At 37.5% G+C, this 21,905-nt stretch overlaps 1 protein-coding gene across 1 annotated transcript in view; it reads right to left on the bottom strand.

Moving 5' to 3' along the window:
* LOC124220240 (orexin/Hypocretin receptor type 1) overlaps positions 1-21,905 on the bottom strand; it is a 44,985-nt gene that overhangs the window by 6,722 nt on the left and 16,358 nt on the right. Inside the window, exons 4-6 of the mRNA XM_046628842.2 lie at positions 20,686-20,838; positions 12,332-12,526; positions 7,978-8,112 (exon numbers count right to left, since the gene is read on the bottom strand). Coding sequence (XP_046484798.1) covers positions 7,978-8,112; positions 12,332-12,526; positions 20,686-20,838 — 483 coding nt within the window. The remainder of the gene's footprint in view (positions 1-7,977; positions 8,113-12,331; positions 12,527-20,685; positions 20,839-21,905) is intronic.

Raw genomic sequence — 21,905 nt, 5'->3', positions numbered from 1 at the left:
CTGTAAATCCAAGCGGAAATTTTGCTTATTGGATTGACGGAGAATACTCGATTAAAAAATCAATCTTGATCTGCAGTCGGGATAATTTTTATTCGATAGACAAATATTCCAATTTTATTGTACAACGAACTAATATCTTCTAATATAATTTTTTTAATATACATTGTGTCTGAAAAAAAAATTGGTCACTGATTATTATACCGTCAAATTGTTACAAAAAATGATCTATAAATAGAAATTCGAACAAGTCGGTTCAAGGAATGATGATCGATGATGAATGACTTATTAGTTATTTTCGAATACCGAAATCTGTTGTCATGATTAAAGTTGTTATTAAAAAAAAAATCACCCATATTTTAATGCTTGAGCAGACTAAACGAAAGCGTGGTCAGTGAAACGTGAATGGAAAAGTGTAATCGAGTCTTCTTCACCTTCGTCGAGAGCAAGTTTATATAATTGTCGTTGGCCACCGGATGTTTGATTCAGTTCATCGGTGAGAAGAATGGGAAAAGTGGGATGTGGCAAAGGAATAGAAGGACAGAAAGAAAGAAAGAAAGAAAGAAAAAAAAACCAGGAAGAAGTAATTTGTCAGTGAATTAAGGTCGCGGAAAAGCTCCCATTTTCATTCTTGGTTTTTTTTTTTTTTCGCTGCCTCCTTCCGGAATACTTAAGCTGATAGAGACGCTTCCGCGTGTGGAAGCGGATCCATCTTACTCAGAAAGCGAAGAGGAGGGAAAATTTTTATTTGGTGAATCGCTTGGAAGTATATGGGCTAACTTTATCGAGATCGCTTTTACCGCGTGTAGATCCGTACTTCCGGCTAAAGCTCCTTCGTTTCTTCCACCTTCGGCAACCGCTTATTGCCTATTATACCTGAGCGTTCGCTCGCGAGAATATCGATGTAGTTATAAGGCATAGGACGTTGCCGAAAATCACAAGAGCGAGAGATTACACCTACATTCGGCATTAGGAAACGTGATAATTGGAGCTGGATAATAAGACGTTCTTGATGTCACTTTGATGATCAACGAGAAGACTGATTGTAAGAAGGAAATACGGACACACACGGATGGACAGGGTGAAAGATAAAATTATTATTGCCTCCTATCGTGTGTTTCGTCTCAATCACTCTTCGTAGAATGGATCGTTTTACAGGAAATCTACTCTCGCGGGACACAAAGAGTGACAAAAAAGTGTAATCCAGCGAATAGATGGGATGAAAAGAATTTGTTTTTTTGCTAGTTATTTTTCTTAATGAAAGTAAATTGCTTATAGGGCTTTCGGTGATCGAGTCAAGAGTCAAGTTGCAAATTTGAAAAGTTCCGAGCCACTTTATTCCGAACACTTTATTTCGTGGCGAAACTTGAGATAAGGAAATCAAATTTTTACCAAACTTTTTCGGAATCTCGATGTTTCAGATTTTTTAATTTCCTCATTTTCACACTTTCGGAATTTTCAGCGATGGGTTTCGGACCATTAAAGACTTTGATATTTCGTCAAAGTACGATATCTTTGCTTCGAGTTTCACCGTGAAAAAATTCGGAATTTGACGCTTTCGTAACTCCTGAAATTCAAAATTTCAACCCCGCCCTCTGATATAGCGTTAGATTATCAATCAGCTCGAACAAAAAAAAATTATTGAACCCAGGAATACTACGTGATTTTTCCGACGTAATAGCTAGTTATGTGAATAAGAAAAATAAAAAAAAGAAAAAAAGACCAAAAAAAAAAAATATGCTTCCACTTTTTCGAATATCGACAAATCTTTGTTGTTGTTTTTATCTATCTATCTATTATCTAGAATTTGCAGAAATTCGATCACAGGAATTCCGAACGAGTATAACTTCGAACATTGGTAAAAATGTAAGAAAATAAATGCGATGAAAATATCATTGATCACTGTTAAATCTATCGTTAAAATGCCCCATAACCGTTACTCGATACGTGCAAGAATTCCTCGAGCAGCAAAAATTCATCGCGATTTTTCTCGACGCTTTTTTCCGTTCGATTCGTGATCGGCATGGGAAGCACGAAATATTTTCACCAATAAGAGAAATGCCTGTAGCGAATTGCAATTCGGCAGGTTTGAGTCCGCAGACCTTCCTCCGCGGATCGTTGTTTTATCCTCCTTATCCCCCCCCCCCCCCCCCCAAATAGCTTATTCCTATATTTATTGGGTAATTCGGTTGATCCATTCGGCAGGCAAACACTTGCCGCACTCATTCCTGTCACTTTGAGCTGTTTTAGCGGGACTCTGATATCAAGGTGAGCTGTTTTCGTCGTTTTCGAGGTCGACAATCTCGTTACATGACATGTGTGGAGAATTGGGATATGCGATTATACGGGTTTCGTGGTACACGCTGGCAATTTTCATCCCCGTTCCTCGGTCCAACTCCCTCGGTGATTGAATGGCCTTACCGACTTATTGTGCTCAACCGAATCTTTTCACGGAGCGAACGAAAACAGTTGGGAAATTCTGCAGGACATCGGGTTTTCCAGTTTCTCTAGAATTCCGGATATTCTGCTTGGAAACAACAACCTTGGAAATAAATTTTTCATCGTGGCAAGTATTTTATTTCGCAACGATGAAACATCGGGACGGACAATTATTTATTCAATATTTGAAAGTGTCAGTCGTGTTAGATGAGGGAAGAAAACGAGACGACTCAAGCATCAGATATTTATAAAATTTTTCGGGAATTGTCAAAGAAGATCCCGTTAGATTTATACACAGAGTTGAACTTTTTGTATAAATTGTATAATGGTCAAGTGGAAGTAAAAAATTCAAGACGATCGAAAATAAAGAAAGAAAAAAGAAAGACACGTTGTATGAGAAAAAAAAGGAACCGAACCACGGTCTGTTGAATGTTACATTTTTCATTTCATTTCAACACTCATTAACAAGAACAATAATGTATCTCAAAATCATGAAATGCTTTTGTAATTTTTTTTCCGCAATTCTCCAGGTTTTATTTATCATCTAAGTATTAAACTAAAAGTTGGTTTGTGTGAAATGAGACGTTTCGTATCAGATTAAAAAGAAAAAAAAAAAAAAATATTGTTCCGGGGTATTTCTATCATTGAATATGCATCAATAATTGAAAAGAAACGTCAAAATTAAAAAATTGAGTGGTTATCTCTGCCTACAAGCGATTCGCATTGGTTGCCTGTAATATAATTATACGACCTACTTCCTAGAATCATTTCTCCCGAAGCGATTACGTAACAGTTTAATAACGCTATAAGTCTCGTTTCATACGTCGTTGGGCAAAATCACCGTCAACTTTTTTTACAGCCCCATTTTATTCGCTGTTTATCGTGTCAAGAAAGTCCGGGGTAAGGATTTGAGCATGAGGGTGAACAACTGTCAAGATGCGGAAAATCAAATACCTACGGAGAATAGGACGAATTGAAAAAAAAAAAAAAAAAAAAATCGAAACATTTTGAAGGTCCCGAAAACAAAATTAGCAAAATATTTGAAATCTGCGTTAAAATTTTTCACGCATTTCTCGACGTTCTTGATGTTAATGATCCATGAACAAACTAATAAGAAGAAGAAAGAAAAAAAGAGAAAAAAAAAACAACGAGCATTTCTCAATCGAGGAACGTTGTTGGTCTGATTGCAGACTGTTATTATACAATTTACTGTGCGAGTAGTATGAAATTAAATAGTGGTCTCCTTTCGCTTCCTCTGACAATGAATGTCGTAGAAGTGATTCTAAATGATATCGTGATCAACTGGACGTTTTCATAATAATGTACGTTGCTTAATTTCATTCCAATTTAGACCCGACGCGTCCCTGATATAACATTTTGAAATAAAATTGAATTACGGAGACGGTGTGATTTTTTTTTTTTTCACCAAGAACCGCAATTTGACCTTCCTTCTTCAAACGTTCGTTCGTTTTTGGAGCTCTATCGTTCTCGGATTCGTTATTAGATTACAGTCACTTTCTCACTGTGATCTTGAGTGAATTATTCCCACGTTTAGTCTGTATGGAGTATCGTTTTATTTGTCTTAAACGAATTCAAAGGCTGCGACTTGAATCAATGAAACTCCGAAATAATTTAACGTTTCAAATATGGCCGCCTGAAATCAAATTGTAAGCTGAAATTTGACTCTCGCACAGTCTTTGTCAAGAGTCTAGACCAAACTATCTACGGAGCATGATTCGCTAATGCTCTTTAATCAATAATGTGTTTCTAAAAATCTTGAGGATAATTTACGATCGTATTACAATAAATGGCGACAAAGGTTCTATCAGCGAATAATAAGTGTAAACAAATAACACCAAATTATGACAAAAATTAAAAGTAGCGTGGATCCTCGCTTCGTAACGAACAAGTTGTCATTATTGCTCTACGGCTGCCGAAGATCTTCACAACATAATTATAAAAATTGAGCGAATCTTAAGTAAACCCAGCCCTTGGATCTACTCTCATCCCCATAAGATGTACAGCTTGCAAGTTCAGGGACTACAGCTTGGAGGCAGTTAAACGATTAGTTAAAACCTTCAGCTGTTATTGATGATCTATTGGTCAAGGACTCGGCTACCTTGCTTGCGAGAATCTGACGTGGAAGAGATTGATCATGATAATATGTTAACGGACAGTTGATAGATGCGGTCTACAATTTTAATGTCAAACGCAGTTGATCTCTGAGAACTGAGACCACAGAGAAAAACTGAAAAAGACAAAAAAGAAAAACTGGAATGGATTCTGTGACCTAGATTCAAGCTTATGGAAATTAAATTAGTATTTACCAGCATGCTGTTCGAACCTGAACAATTAACCATTGCGAAGCCACGTTCTTTCATGTCCTTCATACCAGGACGCGGTTTCCTCGCGGTTCGTCGAATGCAAAGAATCAAGTGGTCGTGGATAGAGGAGAGAGACTGTCAACTGTCTTCTAACTTAATATTCACCGAGTTCGAATGTGAAACTTAAAGTCGACAATTACCACCATGAAATTCGCACGTCGAAAAACGTTTGACGCGGCAAGTTTATTTTATATATAATATTGATAAATCAGCAGGGAGCATTAATTGGAGTCACATTGTACTTGTGAAAGTTTATCATTTGGAAAATTTTACCACGCTTTTGGCATGGATTTCTGTAGAAAAATAATTACGCATCGTTGGGTATTAAATTTTTTCTTTCCAACGTACATGTTGGCGGGATTGTTTGAACAGGAAAAATATTTACTGGAGCAATCACGATCCGTATACAGGATTAGGTCACGTCATTGGTTCCTTCTTCCTTAGAAGTGTTCGCGAACCGCGTCCGTCCACAGAACTGAGTAAATCAACGACCCATGGACATGTTTGCTATCAGATTTTGTAAGATTTGTTTAATCGTACGTGACGCATGTGTGATCCAATCTGATGTGACGTAAAACCGAACAGCAGTAAAGATTTCTTGGAGGATCAATTATAACGCGAATATCTGTTTCAGTCTCAAATCAACCTCTTTTACTAAAAGGGAAAACCAGAATAACGCCTGAAGTATGAGAATATCGATACCGTGACTTGGCAGACAAGAGGATTTGGATTTGTGATATCGTATGTGCTTCATCGGCACGGATCGAGACCCAATCCGATGTACCTTACGATTAGCCATACATATGGAGAATTTCATGCAAACCCAACCAACATCTGATCCTCACCATTGTTGATTTAGTTCAAAAAAATTTCTGCAACTGTCCCAACTGTGAAACAGTACCCTGAATTTTTTTAGATTTTATTATCCAGCTGGTTAGTTATTTATAAATATTGAGAGCGATTTTGAATAGAATCTTTCTTTAAAATTTTGAAAAATTGCATTCTCTTTTCCAAAAATTTCAAGACCGGGCCTATGATGGGCCGGTTCTTTTTTCGTTTTTCGTTTTTAGCACTTTTAATTTTTTCGATCAACTAAAACATTGTTTAAACGGTCTGAAAATTCCCAAGAAATGCTCCAAACTTTCATTATTTACTCAGAACATTTCTTGATCAGTTTCATTATGAAGTTGATGGAAAAAGTTGAATGTCCGAAGTAAGTAGACAATAATTGCTCCATAATGGAACCGGTCTAGGATTGTTCTAAGTGAAAATAGAAGTTTTGAGAATATTTTGGGAATTTTTGAACTGTTTTATGTTTTAGTAGACCAAAAAAATCGAAGCTACTAAAAAAGAAATGGAATAAAAACCGGCTCTTTATGAGCCCGGACTTGAAACGTTTCGACAAGACAGTGCAGTTCTGAGAATTTTTTAGAATTTAAAAAAAGTAATTTCAAAATCATTTCATGTATTTGTAAATAATTTAAAAGTTGAATAATAAATGTATGAAAATTCAGGATATTGTTTCGGAGTTCGGACAATTGCAGAAAATTAAAAAAAAAAAAAAAATCAGAATCGGTGAGGATCAGACGTTGGTCGAATTCGCATGGAATTTCCCATAGATATGTGAGATACCTGATATCTACATGAGAATAGTAAGTGATCTGTGAATGATAATGTTCTCAACTCTGCAATCTGAGATTTCAGCTGTAACATGTTTTTCATGAATTCTGGAACTTTTAATAGTCACTGAAAGTTTAGAAATACATATTTGAAAAGATTTGCAAATCCTTGACGTGATTTTGGAGAAATTGAAGGATTTCGTACGATTTAAGAATTGTTGATTATTTCGGAAGATCTTTGAATAATTCCTGTTTCGAGAAATTAAATTGCGTGTTGACCGTCGAGGAAATTACTGGAAATTTTATATACTCGTGCCGTTTCAGACTTTAATCTATGAAATGAATAATATTTGACCCAGGTAGCAAAAACAACAGATATGGATGTGTACCGACATCAATAACACGAGGCGAAAAGCACCCAAAAGCAAATATACATCAAGCTGTGAATAAATGTATCATCTCTTGCTGTATAGGCATTGCCGATAAGAGTGGATCGATGTTTAGGTATAAGATTGCGCGAAAGATCGATTGGCATTGAAGGTATTAAACTTTGTAAGTAGCCGCGGTGGTCTGGAAATCCTTCTATATTCGAATCGGTAAATCTGAATCCTTTTTCATGAGCATCGCATGGTAATCAGGGGATTTTGGAATAGCTTGAGAGGTGAAATATGATGTCAGGAATACAAAATTCATCGTAACAGTTTCGACATCGTGAGCTGCATTAAAATGGAAATATACGGTTAGCTCTTCATAAATGTTGATATTCAAGGGCCATCGTATCATCGAGTTTAAATTGGACCATTGGTGTACAAAATTCAGACGGAAGTCAAAATAAAACATGCAGCTTCCCGTTATCACACCGCAGGTTCCATGTTCAGAGAGAGAAAAATAAATAAATATCCAATTCGAATTTCGAACTACAAATTCAGATTCGTGTTTAACGATTTCAAAGCCCTCCGTTACCATATTACATAAAAAGATGACGATTTTTAAAAAATTTGGAACCACTGTAACGGATCCAACATTACAAATTTAGCAAGTCTGACTTTGGATTGGTTATCGATAACCCAAAAAACATCCGCCTATTAGATTCTACCAAAATCTTAATATTTTTAGATTCTTTTCCACAGGATGAATTAATATTGTTTTAGTGAAGTTTTTATTCCATAATAATTTGACATTATGTAGATCTTTGCATCATCTTACTCCAAGGTTAATGAATATCTGAAAATCATTTATCACGTTGACTTTCAAAATTCCCAAGCTTTAAGTAACAGGCAGAACGCTCGGCTCTCTTCGTCTATTCGTTTCCGAAAGCTTGTAATTATATGAGAAACCATAATGGATCTCTGTTTGGATATTTTTTATAGTCCCAAAAAATCGTTGGATATTTGACAAATAAAATTTTCACAGACAATCGGACTTCATAAACTATACCGCGGGCCATCTATGGCGAAAAGTTATTTCCTTGTTAAAACTGATCCTCAACAACGTAGATCGCAGCTCGTATCGTAATATGATGGTGTTATTATACGAACCTGCTCAACTGCCAGGAGGCGTAGAATCCGGGGGTCGTGACTACCGGAACGAAGGCAACCCAGACGAACATTGTGAAAGTAATATCGAAGTGGCCGCTGTTTTCGTAAGTCTCTACGAGTGCGAGCTTGGCAAGTCTGAAACAAGATAAGTGTATCGTTACCAAGCATGTGCCCACGACTATTATTCTCGAAGAGTTTAGGTATCGTATAATTTCGCCTAAAACAGTTCCCAAGAACAGACTGTTGTTAGAGAAAATTAATAGCAGTTCAGGTTGGAATAAAAACGTGTAAACATATGAGTTTGTGACATGTATAGTTTGTTCGAATCCCTTGGGGACAGAATGTGACGAGAATATTCTGAAATGGGTTGTTAGAATTCCACGTTGAGTAATGCCGCGTGCGATTCCGATTCGTCCAGTAAATAATTCTCACTGCGAACAAAACACGGTCATGAAAATTGGACATGGAACCTTTTTTGCAGGCTGGAAGTGACGAGGAAAAAAGGAGAAGAATAATCGGTTGAACCGGAATCGTCCGGAGATCCCTTGTTTGAATGATAAAGTAGGATTCATTGTTGTAGCAGAGGAACTCATCTCGCTCAACAGTTGAGGCAACAAAATATGAGGGATACGACTAACAAGCCTCAAAACCATTGGAATAACATCCAAAGTTGTCAGGTTAATCAAATTCGGAACTAGGTAAGGTTCGGGTGACCGCTTTTTCGTCAACTTTGGAAATTCCCCGCAGGCAGTGTTTTCTCTCTTCACAAAGTCTCGGAACTATCGAGAACTCCTGAATATTTCACCGTCCGTTTTCACTTCGCGTATCAAAGATCAGGGATAGCTCAGGGATCAGGAATCCTGTTGACTTACCGTTAGAAAATCAATGGGGGAAAATGAGGTTGGATAATATTATACTTGCGGGAAGGTGAGAGTATCGTATATTCGCACGAACCGTGCAGCTGAGATATTTTCAAATATACTTTACAGACTGCTGAATTTTCGACATTGTCGAAATTGACTATCGATAGTTTTTAAACACAGTGCTTCAACTAAGCTCTTCGAAATTCTACCTCATGATCAAATTTCTGACTATTTAGCTTTATTTCGAACCAGATTGTCGAGCTGATGAGAATGAACAAAAAGTGCAATTTAAAAGTATTCGTTGTAGGTCGCAGAATTGAAAACAAAAAAAGAAAAAAAAAACAGCAGCGTATACCGATGCTTGTGAGGATTCAAAATACCACGAGAAATAATCAGGTAATCGACTACGTGTGTAACACCGACAGTTATTTTTTTAACGACAGTCACGTTTTTTGTGGTGAGCAATTCATCAAGCGCTCTGCTTTCCGATTATACGTGATGAATTTAGTGATGAAAAGCAACGAACGACAGTTTTTTTTAAATCTCCTTGTTTCCTGTTCAAGAGTCATTGAAAGAACGGGTCTTGCAAACACGGCGAGCTTTTTCGTAGGCGTTTTTCAAGGCGTAAGTAACGTGGAAAAGTCGCCCTTGAGACAGTGTAGTTGGACGTTGAACAATGGGGTCGGGACCATAGCTCAAGCCGGTCCTTTCAACGAAGAGTGAAAAAAGGTATGGAACAAATGTACGAAAGGTCAGAGCAGTTCGTTCCGGTCGCGAATACGGCTGATGCGCAAATGAAAAATCTCTCCAAGTCACATCGCAACACATTCGCCAGCTTTTTGGAAGGCAAAGAAAAGAAATAAATCTACCCAGAATGCGCGTCCGACTCTTATTAAACCTTACTTAAAAAATGCGACAAGGGTAAAGAAATTACCTAACAATTTTTCTCGACGTATACTTGACGTTTTATTGCACAAAAATGATATCGTCATCGCTATTGTTGTTGGTAATTTATCACGACCGTCATATTAAGATAAAATGCGTTGGGCAATCAGAAAATTGCTTTTTGGGATACTTTATGCGTAAGTGAATTCCGGAGATGCTGATGGGTTTCGTACAAATGCAAAACCCTGAACCCTGTACCACTGGGAATCTAACAAAAGACTTGACATTAACTTGGAAAGGGACTTTAACATCGTTGACTTTTAGAACTGTTTAACAACTCTAGAGTGAATATGTATGTTACGCGAATCTGCAACTTTGCCAGTATATTATTATCACAGTTCCTTCTCGACATTCTCGACTTGCGTGGACCTCAGAAATAATCTTTGCAAAAAATTATACTCCAGGTAGCCGATGAACTAGCTGTTTCAAAATTACCTCAAGAACATAATAATATCATGAAATCCCCAGTACCATTTGTTAATTTTTTTCATCTCGAGCTGCGTCGTGTTGGAAAAAAGAGAAGTATCGACTTTATTAACGATTTTTCGGTGTCTGAAACAAGGCCACGAAATCTTCTTATTATTGTTTCACATTTTGGCCAAGTCTTGGAGTGTTGGACCCAAACATTACGATCAGTTTTTTTTTTTAATTCTACAAAGTATCTCGTTCCATTTGTTCAAGGTGGTCTTGAAACGGACCGTCGGCGACGTACGAATTGGATGCTTTGCGACATCACTCGGATCCTTAGGACGATATATCGAGTGGTTCAGCGGAAAAATCGTTCGCGCGAAACACAATAAACTGCGCCACACCATCTTGGCGAACTCCTCTTCTAGCCACGCTCCATATACTGTAAACTCGAACTATCGAAGCTTGAAAAAAGCTGCTCCAAGCGATTCTGCAATTTCCTCACCCATGATGGTTGGTGAAGAAAGGAGCAAAAACAAGGTAATAAAATACCGCGATGGGAAATATCCAGGCACAATACTCTGAAGCCAATAAATTGACGAAAGAAAATAATCAGAAAGCAAAAGTTTAACGGTTGTGTAATGGGAACGAAGTTGATGGAATTGAAATTTATCAGAAAAACGTCGTTCCGATATACCAGGAAAATCAAATGCGCATGCGCGAGTTTTATCGGCTGTTCGCGCAGGCTGGCCATCCCGAGTTTCAGCTGTCAAACTGTTTCTGCCAGCGATGTAGTCGATAGGCATTTTCGAGGTTAGAATCTCAAATAATTGAGGCGGTGACTCGGAAAGGTTTGGGATGCATTTGTTATTGGGTTGGAAAGTTGATTCTTCGAAGAACGGTCGGAATTTAATGCTTATGCTCTTTGAAAATTCAAACGGACACATTTTGCGTAGGTTGGCCCGCCTGCATCGCAGACAAGAATATCGCTGCGGGAAGATTTCGCCGACCAATGAGATTTAATTATTTGACGCATGCGCGGTTGATTTGCAAGTTTTTTTTAGAGATTGTCTCGGTATGGAAAATCGGTAACTAGAGTGGAGTTAGGCAATTATCAGAAGATTCTCCTCGATTTTTTAAACCGGAGATATAATTATATACATGAGTATAATTATGGATTGCATGAACTGAGGGAGAAAATAAGTATGACAGTAACTAGGGAGTTGCTAAAATCCTTGCAGACTGAGTTCATACCAAAGTAAACTTCAAGTGTAAACTTTATAATAGCCAATTCTCTTCCAGAAGCAAATCGACCTAAATAAACAAGATGATACTCTGTGTGTTCTTCGTGTACTTATGCAAATATTAATCACACGAGAATTCAAATTGACGTAATCATTGGTTGAACGATCGGGTAACGTATACGATTATTTTACCATCATCGGCATTGACAGGTATCAAGATACGAAACGGTATAATACGGCGATAGATTATATATTCGGCTTATCCGTGCCGTCGATCAGGATTTCTGTTATGAAATATTTGAAGCGTGTATCTTGAAGTTGAACGAGCTGCCGAGCCAAGACGGATCCGTAGCACTTTTAATACCCTGGTTTGAATGAAGATAAAATACTTTAAACAAAGAGACTGAAAGTCTGATTTTACAATGCTTGCAAATATCGATGAAAATTTGGCTCTGTGAATTTATTTCATCTCCACAGAAAATCCACAGGCGGAAAACAAACTGAGCGGCTTATTATCGATCTCATTGCTTTACAAAGTAACTGACTACCTTGGGTATATTATGAAACGTAGTTTTTGCTATGTTAATCGATGCCAAGGAAAAAGTGATTCGTTTGGTAAATTAAAGATGACGCAATTTGCCATTTTTGTCAGCTTATCAAAAATGAGTTTCTCATGTAACAAGGTAAAAGAGAATTATGGTTATCTTTAATTTTCAGTTCTTTGTAAATAAACAATACGAAACTTGAAATCATAAGTTTTGTAAATTGAAAATTACGAAATCTTCCATTTTTGTCAGCTTATCAAAAACGAGTTTCTCAGGTCATGAGATAAAAGAGGTTATATTTAGTTTTCCGTTCCTTGTGACTAAAGTGTACGAAACTGTTTACCCTCACCTCAGCACCATGAGAGGGCAAAGACAGATGGCAAAGACGGCGACCATGAAGATCAGGTACTTTTGGGTTCGCTTTTCCTTTCGCACGTCCAGCTCCGCGTCGTAGAGGTCGTATCCTCCGGAGAGTCCAGAGAATCCGACGGTAGCACCTCCGGTGCCAACGCTTCCACTCTCTCGTTTGCCATCACGTCCGGTTCTGGAAGATGAAATCGATCAGGTGTTATTGAGAAGGCGTAGGTGTTCAGGATTTCATTACACATTCTATAGGAACCGGTATTTCGACTAATTATCAGCAATTTGTATATTTAGGTATATTGTAAAGTTGGTGGTTTTGCTAGGGACCCCGACTTGTGCAGCCTCGTTATCGTGAGTTGGTCTCACCCTTAGTTAAAACGATTTAAATTGATGGAAAATAAGAGAAACTCTGCTTTTGATAGAAAAGAAAAATCACAGGCTACGCCTACGCGGTTAGAAAAAAATATCCCAGTAGGTCAACAAAATTCAGGTCAAAATTTTTAGGTTGATTTAAACAGTTTTTAATATATTACCGTTTTTGTTCGATATTGACAATTTCAGTTCATTGGCTATAATTTCAGTTATCGCTAAATCGAATCGTAGGAATTGAAATCTGAAATCATACGTTTTGAATATTATACTTTTCTCAATAGAACCGAAGAAGATCTTGTATTTGCGTAATAGCGAAATCAAACTACCAAAAAAAAAAAAAAAGAAAAGAAAAATAGAATATCTTGAAGACCAATATAGATACGAAGAACACTAGATTTTATCAATTTGAAGAGGGAAAATTTTCGCTGCAAAAGTCGTAAAGAATAGAAATATGGCGTTTTGAATGTTGGGAGAAAATGTGTATTTGTCTAGAAAACCAAGATATGAACTGTACTTTGACACGTGTATGACAAGCTATATTGTATATTCATTCAATGAAACAACGCTAGAAACTTCCCATCAGCTACAAGGCCCAGCATGCGATCTTTGTGGCCATTCATGCGATCAGAATTCGTTCCAAGAACGAGTCTCGGCGAAATATCACAGATTGGTAATATGTTCACGATTATATATTGGAGCAATATTATTGTTATATTCACCTGAAATGTCTGACGGCATTATCGACATCTTTTGTTTTTATTATTTGAAATAGGTAGGAATCAAAGTACACTTCTTAAAGCAAAAATAAATAATTTTACTCCATTTTTTTCAGTCAATCCCTGTTACGCAACTCGAGAAAATACAGCTGATTAGCAGACATTAGTATGGAATGTGCTTTCATGAAAGATAAATTAAAACTACTCTTTGAGAATAATGAAGGAGAACGAATGAGACTTGACTCGATGCCAATTTAGTTCATTAATTAAATCTGTGCTCTTCCCCACTTTCACCCAATCTCTTTTACATAATATTATATATTGTGTCCATTGGTTCATTTTTCACAAAAATAGAAATTGGCAAGTATGAATTTGGACATATCAATATGAGCAAAAATCAACCGTCAGCTAGATGATCTAAATCACTGTGAATCATCCATGAGTAAATTGTACACGACGAGTTGGGAACTTCTAGCTTCATTTGATCTTGTTCGGTCCACCTCAGTTCGATATGTTCAGGAATTAAAACTTATCAATTAGTTCCAGCGCACTGGGCGAATACAACATTTGCGAAGGATAGTACGAGGAACCAATTAACAAGAGTGGCTAACACGACTGGAAAGGCGAAACGAACTAAGCTGACTACTTATGCTGGAGAGATTCCGCATTCAGCTGCACAGGAGCTAATTTCTCGTCGAGTTTATCACATAGGGAGAAAAGGAATACAACTTGACTTTGGATTATAGAGCTGCACATCGTTACGTATTTCAACGATGAGTGTTTATGCGTGCAGACTCGAGTGAAATTACGACAATGGTAAACGGGAATTTTCAAGCTCCGTATGAATTGCAGTCAACAAGTTTTTTATTCAATTTATAGTACTGCATGTACCAATTGCAATTTATGGGCCGAGTCAGGCGCAGGTTGCTGTACTCGTGAGTTTCACATGGATCCAAGTTATGGCGAGGGTCGTTTAAACTTTGCACAATGAATATTTATGAAATGTATACAGCGCATGGCTAACCAGAAGTTTTGAGTATTGAAACACGTGTGTAACACGTATTACGTTTTTATAAGTTGAAACGGCAATTTGTATTTTGAAAAAATTGGACAGGAATTGGGAAAGCCGCTGACAACTGTCACGAGAACGTAAAAAAAAAACGTGTAAATCTTGAACAACGGTTTCATAGTTCGACGGATGTGGTAGATATGACATTATAAAGGTGTTCCAGAACTTCGTACCTTCGTAGTCGTTATTTGCCGGTACTCAGCACACTTGAAACTCGCATCTTTAGAGTTGAGCGAGTTTGGTTGTTGGTCTTCTAGAAGTTTACATGTCGAGTAGTTTTTTGGTCGTTTGGACTTCCAACGGATAAACTTTTCGGCAATCTTATAGACGCTCAAGAAACGCGATCTATCGGATGTAATTTTGCTGATTCTTTTCATTTTTCTCCTCACAGGGAATCAATTAGGGGCCTTTAATATCAACGTAACGATAGTGGATGAGTAGATATACAGTGCTAGTTCTGAGCACAGATTCCGTTACCGACACTTCACACGAACATTCTGGAAAAAGGTTTGTGTACTGGCTAATTGTAGGTAATGTGTCGGTAACGAAATCTGTCTCCAGATTCGTCACTGTATATCTACTTGGATGAAATGTGAACATGAAGAGATGAGATTTCCTTATTCATCTCAGCGAGTTTTTATATAAAATGAAGAAATTCCATTCCACTCGTTATTTGCATTTAAAATTCTTATCAATTTAATTTACTCCATGTGTAATGAGTCATGGTGAAATTGAGAGCCATGTCTCTTGTTCTTCTTTCATGGTTTTTCACATTCGATCAGTTTAATTCAAGTACATAACAGGCACATTATTTATTCGCCGATCCGTCAAAATTTGTAATGCGGAAAAAACTGTTACAAATACCCGTGTAAATGGGCTAAAAACGAGGGTAAGTGAAGCGAGTTAACAGGTTTGAGCAGAGCCCAAAGTCTGAATTTTGGCCATCGTGAATAACGCGTGAGTGTAAAAAGGCCCTACCGTTGTCGAATGTAGGCGGACTGGCAAAGAAGAACCCATACAGTTTTGGAATACCGGTATAATTATTCCTAATTACGGTGGGATAAACTTCCACTCATTACCCTCGGTGGATCCCTAATGGGAGGGGCAGCGAATCCCGACGATGCGCCAAATTTAATACCCTGTACGAAAACCTTCGAGCACTCTCGACGGCTGTAAACACCTTTGCTTACTTTGGCTCGTTATCCCGCAGCTGTTTATCAATGTTTGAAACAGGCCCTGGATCACTAGAAGATCGAAATTAATGAGGGCGCCGTGATATCGAATGTTTTTTTATCCCCTAAACAAGAGCCAAGAAGCCAAGATCTTCGTAGCTAATTACCGTGATTTGATGGGTGACAGAAACATTGTTATCCTTCCGAACTTGTGTAGGTACGAATTGGTTCTTTCTTTGTTAATCCATACGATAATAGTCGAGAAGCGTTTCTCTTGCAGTTCACCATCATTCTTTCTTCACCTTTTCATTTCGTTATTGTTGGTATTTCTTTTTTTTTTTCATTTTGCATCTCTCTGGCATAATTAGAAGTGTGACGCGACGGAACGATTAAATGTAGGCGATGATCGTATGTATACGTTGAAAAAAATTATTGTTTCACTCCTCTATTTTTTCACACGAAAGAGACATCTTTACGCGAAATCGTTTACCTGTATAAGGCTTGTTTCATCTTTTCGGAAATAAAGATGGACACTCGTGGCCCTCTGCTTGTTAGGCTTTCAAGCATGTCATTTGGCACAATATTGATTTCATTAGAAGAAAAAAGAAGAGTATTTGATAAAAATGTTATACCGAATATGGGTCCATTTAGTAAGTTATGTGTTTAAGGTTAATGGAAATTTTTTTCATTCAATTAAGGAGTTAGGATTGCTGGAAGCTAGTCAAAATAAGCTTTTCGTCCCATATGATTTTCGGGATTAAAATAATCTAGCTAATCTGTAGGTAAATAATTAATTTTAACCACAAGTTAAATTGGACAATAAATTTTGAAACTCATAATTTCGAATTGTACCAAAGCTGGAATTGGCTGGAATTTTTAATTCACAGGTTCTGTGTACAATATAAAGTCCGTCTCTCTGAAATTTCCACTCTTTATTTTTCGTACGACTAAATATTCAGATCCATCTTAATTTCGGATTAGTATCTGTAACAAGTGAAAGTAAGCCATTAAAGTACCCGGAGAGCTGTTTGAGGATCAGGCACGGGTCACATTTCAAAAATGAACTGTTCACTGTAATATTAAGTCGACATCCGAACTTGAATGACTAATCTCATGCATCGCAGGCTTACTCGGGATTTTGTGCTAAGCCAATTAAGGCTGACAATGAAATAAGAGTCGGTGGATAAAAATCCCTGTCTCTTGAATAATTTAAAAATGACAATAGCAAATCGATTTTTGAAACACTGACTACCCAAGGAAATTCTTATGTCAGCTAGTTGCACCATATTTTACGCTAGATATTGAAATATACATTCGAATTTACCAATGGAATGAATGGAACTTTCGAAACGCTGCCTACGTATGGAAAAATTAGACAGAAGTAGAGATAATCCGAAAGTTGCGTAGCCTATGACGGCTGAATTGTATATAATTGAAGGAGAAAAGTAATTCATATTCTGCTCATATTTTTGTTGAAAACAAAGTTTTAACGCGGTTAATATTCAATACCGAAAAAATATCACGTATTTTCGAGTTTCATAGAATTCTGGGAGTAAGTTCACTGACTTAAGATTCTGATAGCAACCCTGAATATCAAATTTCCTGCCTCACCATGTGGCGCGATGCTTTCACTGATTTAGAATAACGGCATTCGTGAGATACTCGAAGTGATCGGACGGTCGTGAAGACTTAATTCCAACGTATATACATCATATTACAGCTGATAGGTATACTCCTTTTTCGGAGAATCGAGATTATTATATTCAATTTGGTTACGTCAAAGTTTGACGAAAATAAATTCTGATAGTGATATACAGTGGGAATAGTCATATAGCATCTGGCGTTCGGCCCGAAATCGATAAGGGTCAAGCCCTCTATTCCATTGCCGAGAAATTTCAGCTTTATCGCATGATAAATCGCCCAAGCTCGAAGATTTGCAGTTTGTATATAATCTGTATGGACGAGGCGACAAGGTGTTGAAATATTGCTGCAAAAAGAGAGAAAAAACTAGAGAGAGAGAGAGAGAGAGAAAAGCCTTGAATAATGTATTAAGATGTAAGCTTCCAAAGTACAGCATGTATCGACAAGATTGGCAGCTGTGAGTATATAGGTGTGTTTTTTAAACACCCATGATCATCACCATGGTAATCATTTTCCATGTCATAATTTTGGATGTCTAAAACTCGTTACAGGTAAAACAATTTTGCCGATTCAGATGAAATTGGGACGAGAAATCTTAAGCATGAGCTAAATATGTGACAAAAAACTCTCTCAAACCTTATAAGACCCTACATACAACCAAACATAAACTGTGACTGAAAATGTTTCATTGAAACCGGGGCAGGTGATTGAAGTGACGATTAAAATTCTCTAAACAAGTATAATATTTTTTTCAGATCTTTGACTTCATAAATTTTGGATTATTTGAAAGATCTTCCGATGCAAAAATACAACGCTGAATTCAAAATTTGAAGTCATGCCGTTAGTTATTTCTCCCTCAGTTTAATTTTGAGATTCGAATAATAAACTCGAACACGGAAAATTGAAATTAATTGAATCCATTATTTACTCTCGACGAATATTGATAACAAATTCAGAAAATAAGTAATTTAATCCTTGTCTGTAGGCAAATTTACTCGCATCTGAAATAGAAGCCCGATTTGACTTGTAATTGTACTCACATAATATTGTCATTATGCAGACATTGGAGATCCAAAAAAAAAGCCATCGAATGGATGTCTCATGACTGTTGTAGAGTAGAATAATAAAGTTGATTGAACGATGTTGCTGGGAAATAGTTAATTTTAATTGTTTTCGGTGAAACTTTTTAATTCGAGGTTACTAATATGATTCGCTGGGGCTTATTCTTCGCAAGATTAAACTTTCTTCAATCCGCTATTATTTCAGGAGGCATTATCGATATCTAAGGCTTGCCGACTTCTCTGGAAGCCTATAATTAAATGAAGATATTGAGGGCTTAAAAGAGCCTCGACGGTGGGCTTCTATTTTGTAAAAGAAAGACGAAAGAGGGAGAAGAGTCTTGATCGATCACATTACGGATCACTTGTGAAGGGGTTTTCATCTTCCCTTCATTCAATTTCTTGCGCTTCTTTATCCCTCAGAATGTAACATCAGTCTTCCCGTTGAACAATAAATACGTAACCTTTTTTAACTTTCTTCCTTCTTATTTCCTCCTTGTCCACATTAATGGCTCCGAGGCCTGTAAAGCCCGTTACTAACAGCCAAAGGCTCCAATATCATTTCACTATACAAAACAACGACATGCAGACTACTCGACGACAATCTTTGGCACGTTTTCCCGATCCCAACGATTTCCAACAAAAGGTAAATCTCATTTTATGAGCATTCTTGAACTGCATACTGCGAGGCAAGGTACGTTCGTTGTTCGTCAAACCGGTTTTCGTGCATTTGACAGAAAACAACGACGCGGAATGGATCAGTGCAAAAGGACTTTCAACGTTTGTCTAGAAATTAGAAGTATAATCCTTGTCGCATTTTCGTTTAACATAAACTAAGCCACCCTTCTTCATTTGCGATTCTTGGATGATGCTGGGATTAAGAGGATATCACCGAATTATCCAAGTCATAAACTCCCACGTATCTATGTTCCAAGGGTATGTTATTTCGTGTTTTGGAATGCTCGAGATTTCGAACATTTGGTCGGACAATTTTGGCTGTACAGAGACGGGAAAGAGTACGTATTAAACTAATCTAGACTATTGTATCAATCACATTTCACAAACGAGAACATTTTTTGAATTTTGAATGCAACAAATGTTCGTTCTTTTAGTTCCCAGCGAACAAAAATGCGTGAAGATCGATCAACGCGTTCGGATTTCATTCGGGTCTTGTTAAATTGTTCCAGTTTTTTTTTTCTCGTTCCACCCGCTGTAATAAAGTTTGTGCTAGAATTCTGAGGTTTTCGTCATAACGTTGAAAAGGAGGGAATTCACCACCCTGCGAGCACAGGGGATTGCGGCAATTTCTACGACTTACTGTCAAAAATTCTATTAATAAAGTACCAGAACGCTGCAGTGAAATTTAAGGGTAGCTGGCCCAGCCAACGGTTGTAAACCCGCTCCGTGCCAGCTACCTAAATTATTTCCTCAATTTTTCCAAACCTTCTTTCTTGTTACATTTTTTTTCAACTCTGATCTTCTGCTGCTTAGACGAAGCTACGTCGGCTCTTGGGTCAAGCCAAATTGCAGAACTAACTTATGTACCAAAATGCATTTGCCTGTATGAATGAATGGGACTCATAGTCGAAATGAAAAGTTAGGAAGAGAGAAGAACCGTTTGAAAAGTCTCCAGCAATCTTATTCGCGTTGCTGATAGTGAACACGAATCAAACAAAATCACTGCTGTGTGTCGAATGATGAAACTATGGCGTTGTTAATGAAGTTCTAATATTTTTGGACTGATTTTGTTGACCGACCAGATCCCTAAAAATCATTTGAAAAACATTCCAGACATTCCACACGACAATATGGCGGAAATGTAATTATTGGCAAATCATCTGTTCTGCAGTACTTACGCTAATCTATTTTTGTCCACTTTAAAGAAAACTAATTGGGAATTTTTTGCCCAATTCTGAAGATCTCTATACCGAACAAAATGAGGTGAAAGACATGAGGATAAGAAACATGAAAGCTTAATGATTTAAAAATTTCTGATCATAAAACCTTGTTTTAAATTATTGGTGTCCGAGCTTGCGTCATTCGAACGTGCTTAAAACCATTTTTATCACCTAGCAGAGAGGTTGTTTCACAAATGTTGACTATTATCGGCGAAAATAACATCACCAGAGTTTTTTTTCTTTAACGTTTCTTGTTCCTTTTTCCCAACTTTTGAATCAAGCTGTGGATCCCGTTCATCCGTAACAACGTGATGTGCAATGCCGAGGTCAAAATGTCGCAAAAAGCCGGGAGTCTAACAAGTGGCTCGGGATCTTCTATTCCGCTGGAGCAAAGAAGAGATTCATTACGCTTACGTGATGTCGGTGCTGGCTCGACTGCCGTGCCTTGAATACGAATCCCTGGCTCTCGCCTCGTACATGGCCACTGCCAAGGGACCTTCCTGCGTCTGGAGTTCTCTGCTGGCCTTTACGTAGAGGTAGGTGGTGATGGTCAGCGGTGCGACGTATCTGTAATCACGCGTTTAAACACGTCCGAATCACTGATTGATAACGTTTTATGTCTAATTTATTTGATCGTTTGGTTTTTTCTTCAGCGGAACGAAACGTTTACTTCAAAGACGTGTACTACTCATGCTCGTGCACATTTGTGTCAACGTTTGCAAGGGGCTTGTTCGCTTAAAGGATCGCCAGCTTCTCTGGACTTCGGGATATGAAAGATTCCGTGAGACTTGAGAGGTTGCGTATTACCAGAACGGCTCTGGGTAATTTTATTTTTTTTTTCCCCGTTTTGAGTCGATTCTTGTAACATTTCCTGTTTCACCAGAAGCGAAAGCGCGAGACAAAATCGATGCGTGTACAAGATTTTTTCCTGTCACAACTGTCTCGCTGAAAATGTAGCGACGGATCAATCATTTGCGACAGAATCGGGATAACGTTGCGGTTTCATTTTTCTGAAAGATCACTAGCGCTGTAAAGTTTCTAACGATTCGTTCATATGATAAACATGTGTCATGTTATGTTGATAAGTTTTTAGCCAATGCAGACACAGATTTTGGAAACATTATAAGATAAGCAAGTTATAGACTATTTTTCAAGGCTTCAGACGTTGTTCAAGCTCAAAGTTTGTAATCGCAAAAGGCGAGAAACAAATATTTCCTAGTAAATTAATGCTGTAAATGTATCAGAATGTAAGATTTAGAAAACATTATCATAAATACGCGAATAGTGAAAAATTCCATTTTATATAAGTAATTTTCTGACGATCATTCGAACCATATTTTAAATCCGTCGTATTTATAGCTCATAAGATTCTTGTCAGACAACGTTAGGAAAATATATCAGAGTCTTCTGGAAAATGCAAATGAAAACATGAAACGATCTTTTTCTCCTGCCCTTTATCGGCGATCTCTGTATTACGCAGTTAAAGGTTTTTCAGCAAAAACAGTATCGTCCAAATCTTATCACGTTAATGCAGTCCGTTTTCTATACTGTCGTTTTCATTTGATCGTGACGCTACCAGTGCGTTAAATATTTTGTACTCACCGTCATCGCTGATTTACTTTGTGACTTTTTTT

Source organism: Neodiprion pinetum, chromosome 5, assembly GCF_021155775.2.
Source record: "Neodiprion pinetum isolate iyNeoPine1 chromosome 5, iyNeoPine1.2, whole genome shotgun sequence".
In the NCBI taxonomy this organism is placed as follows: domain Eukaryota; kingdom Metazoa; phylum Arthropoda; class Insecta; order Hymenoptera; family Diprionidae; genus Neodiprion; species Neodiprion pinetum.
This window is presented reverse-complemented; position numbering and strand designations above follow the sequence as displayed.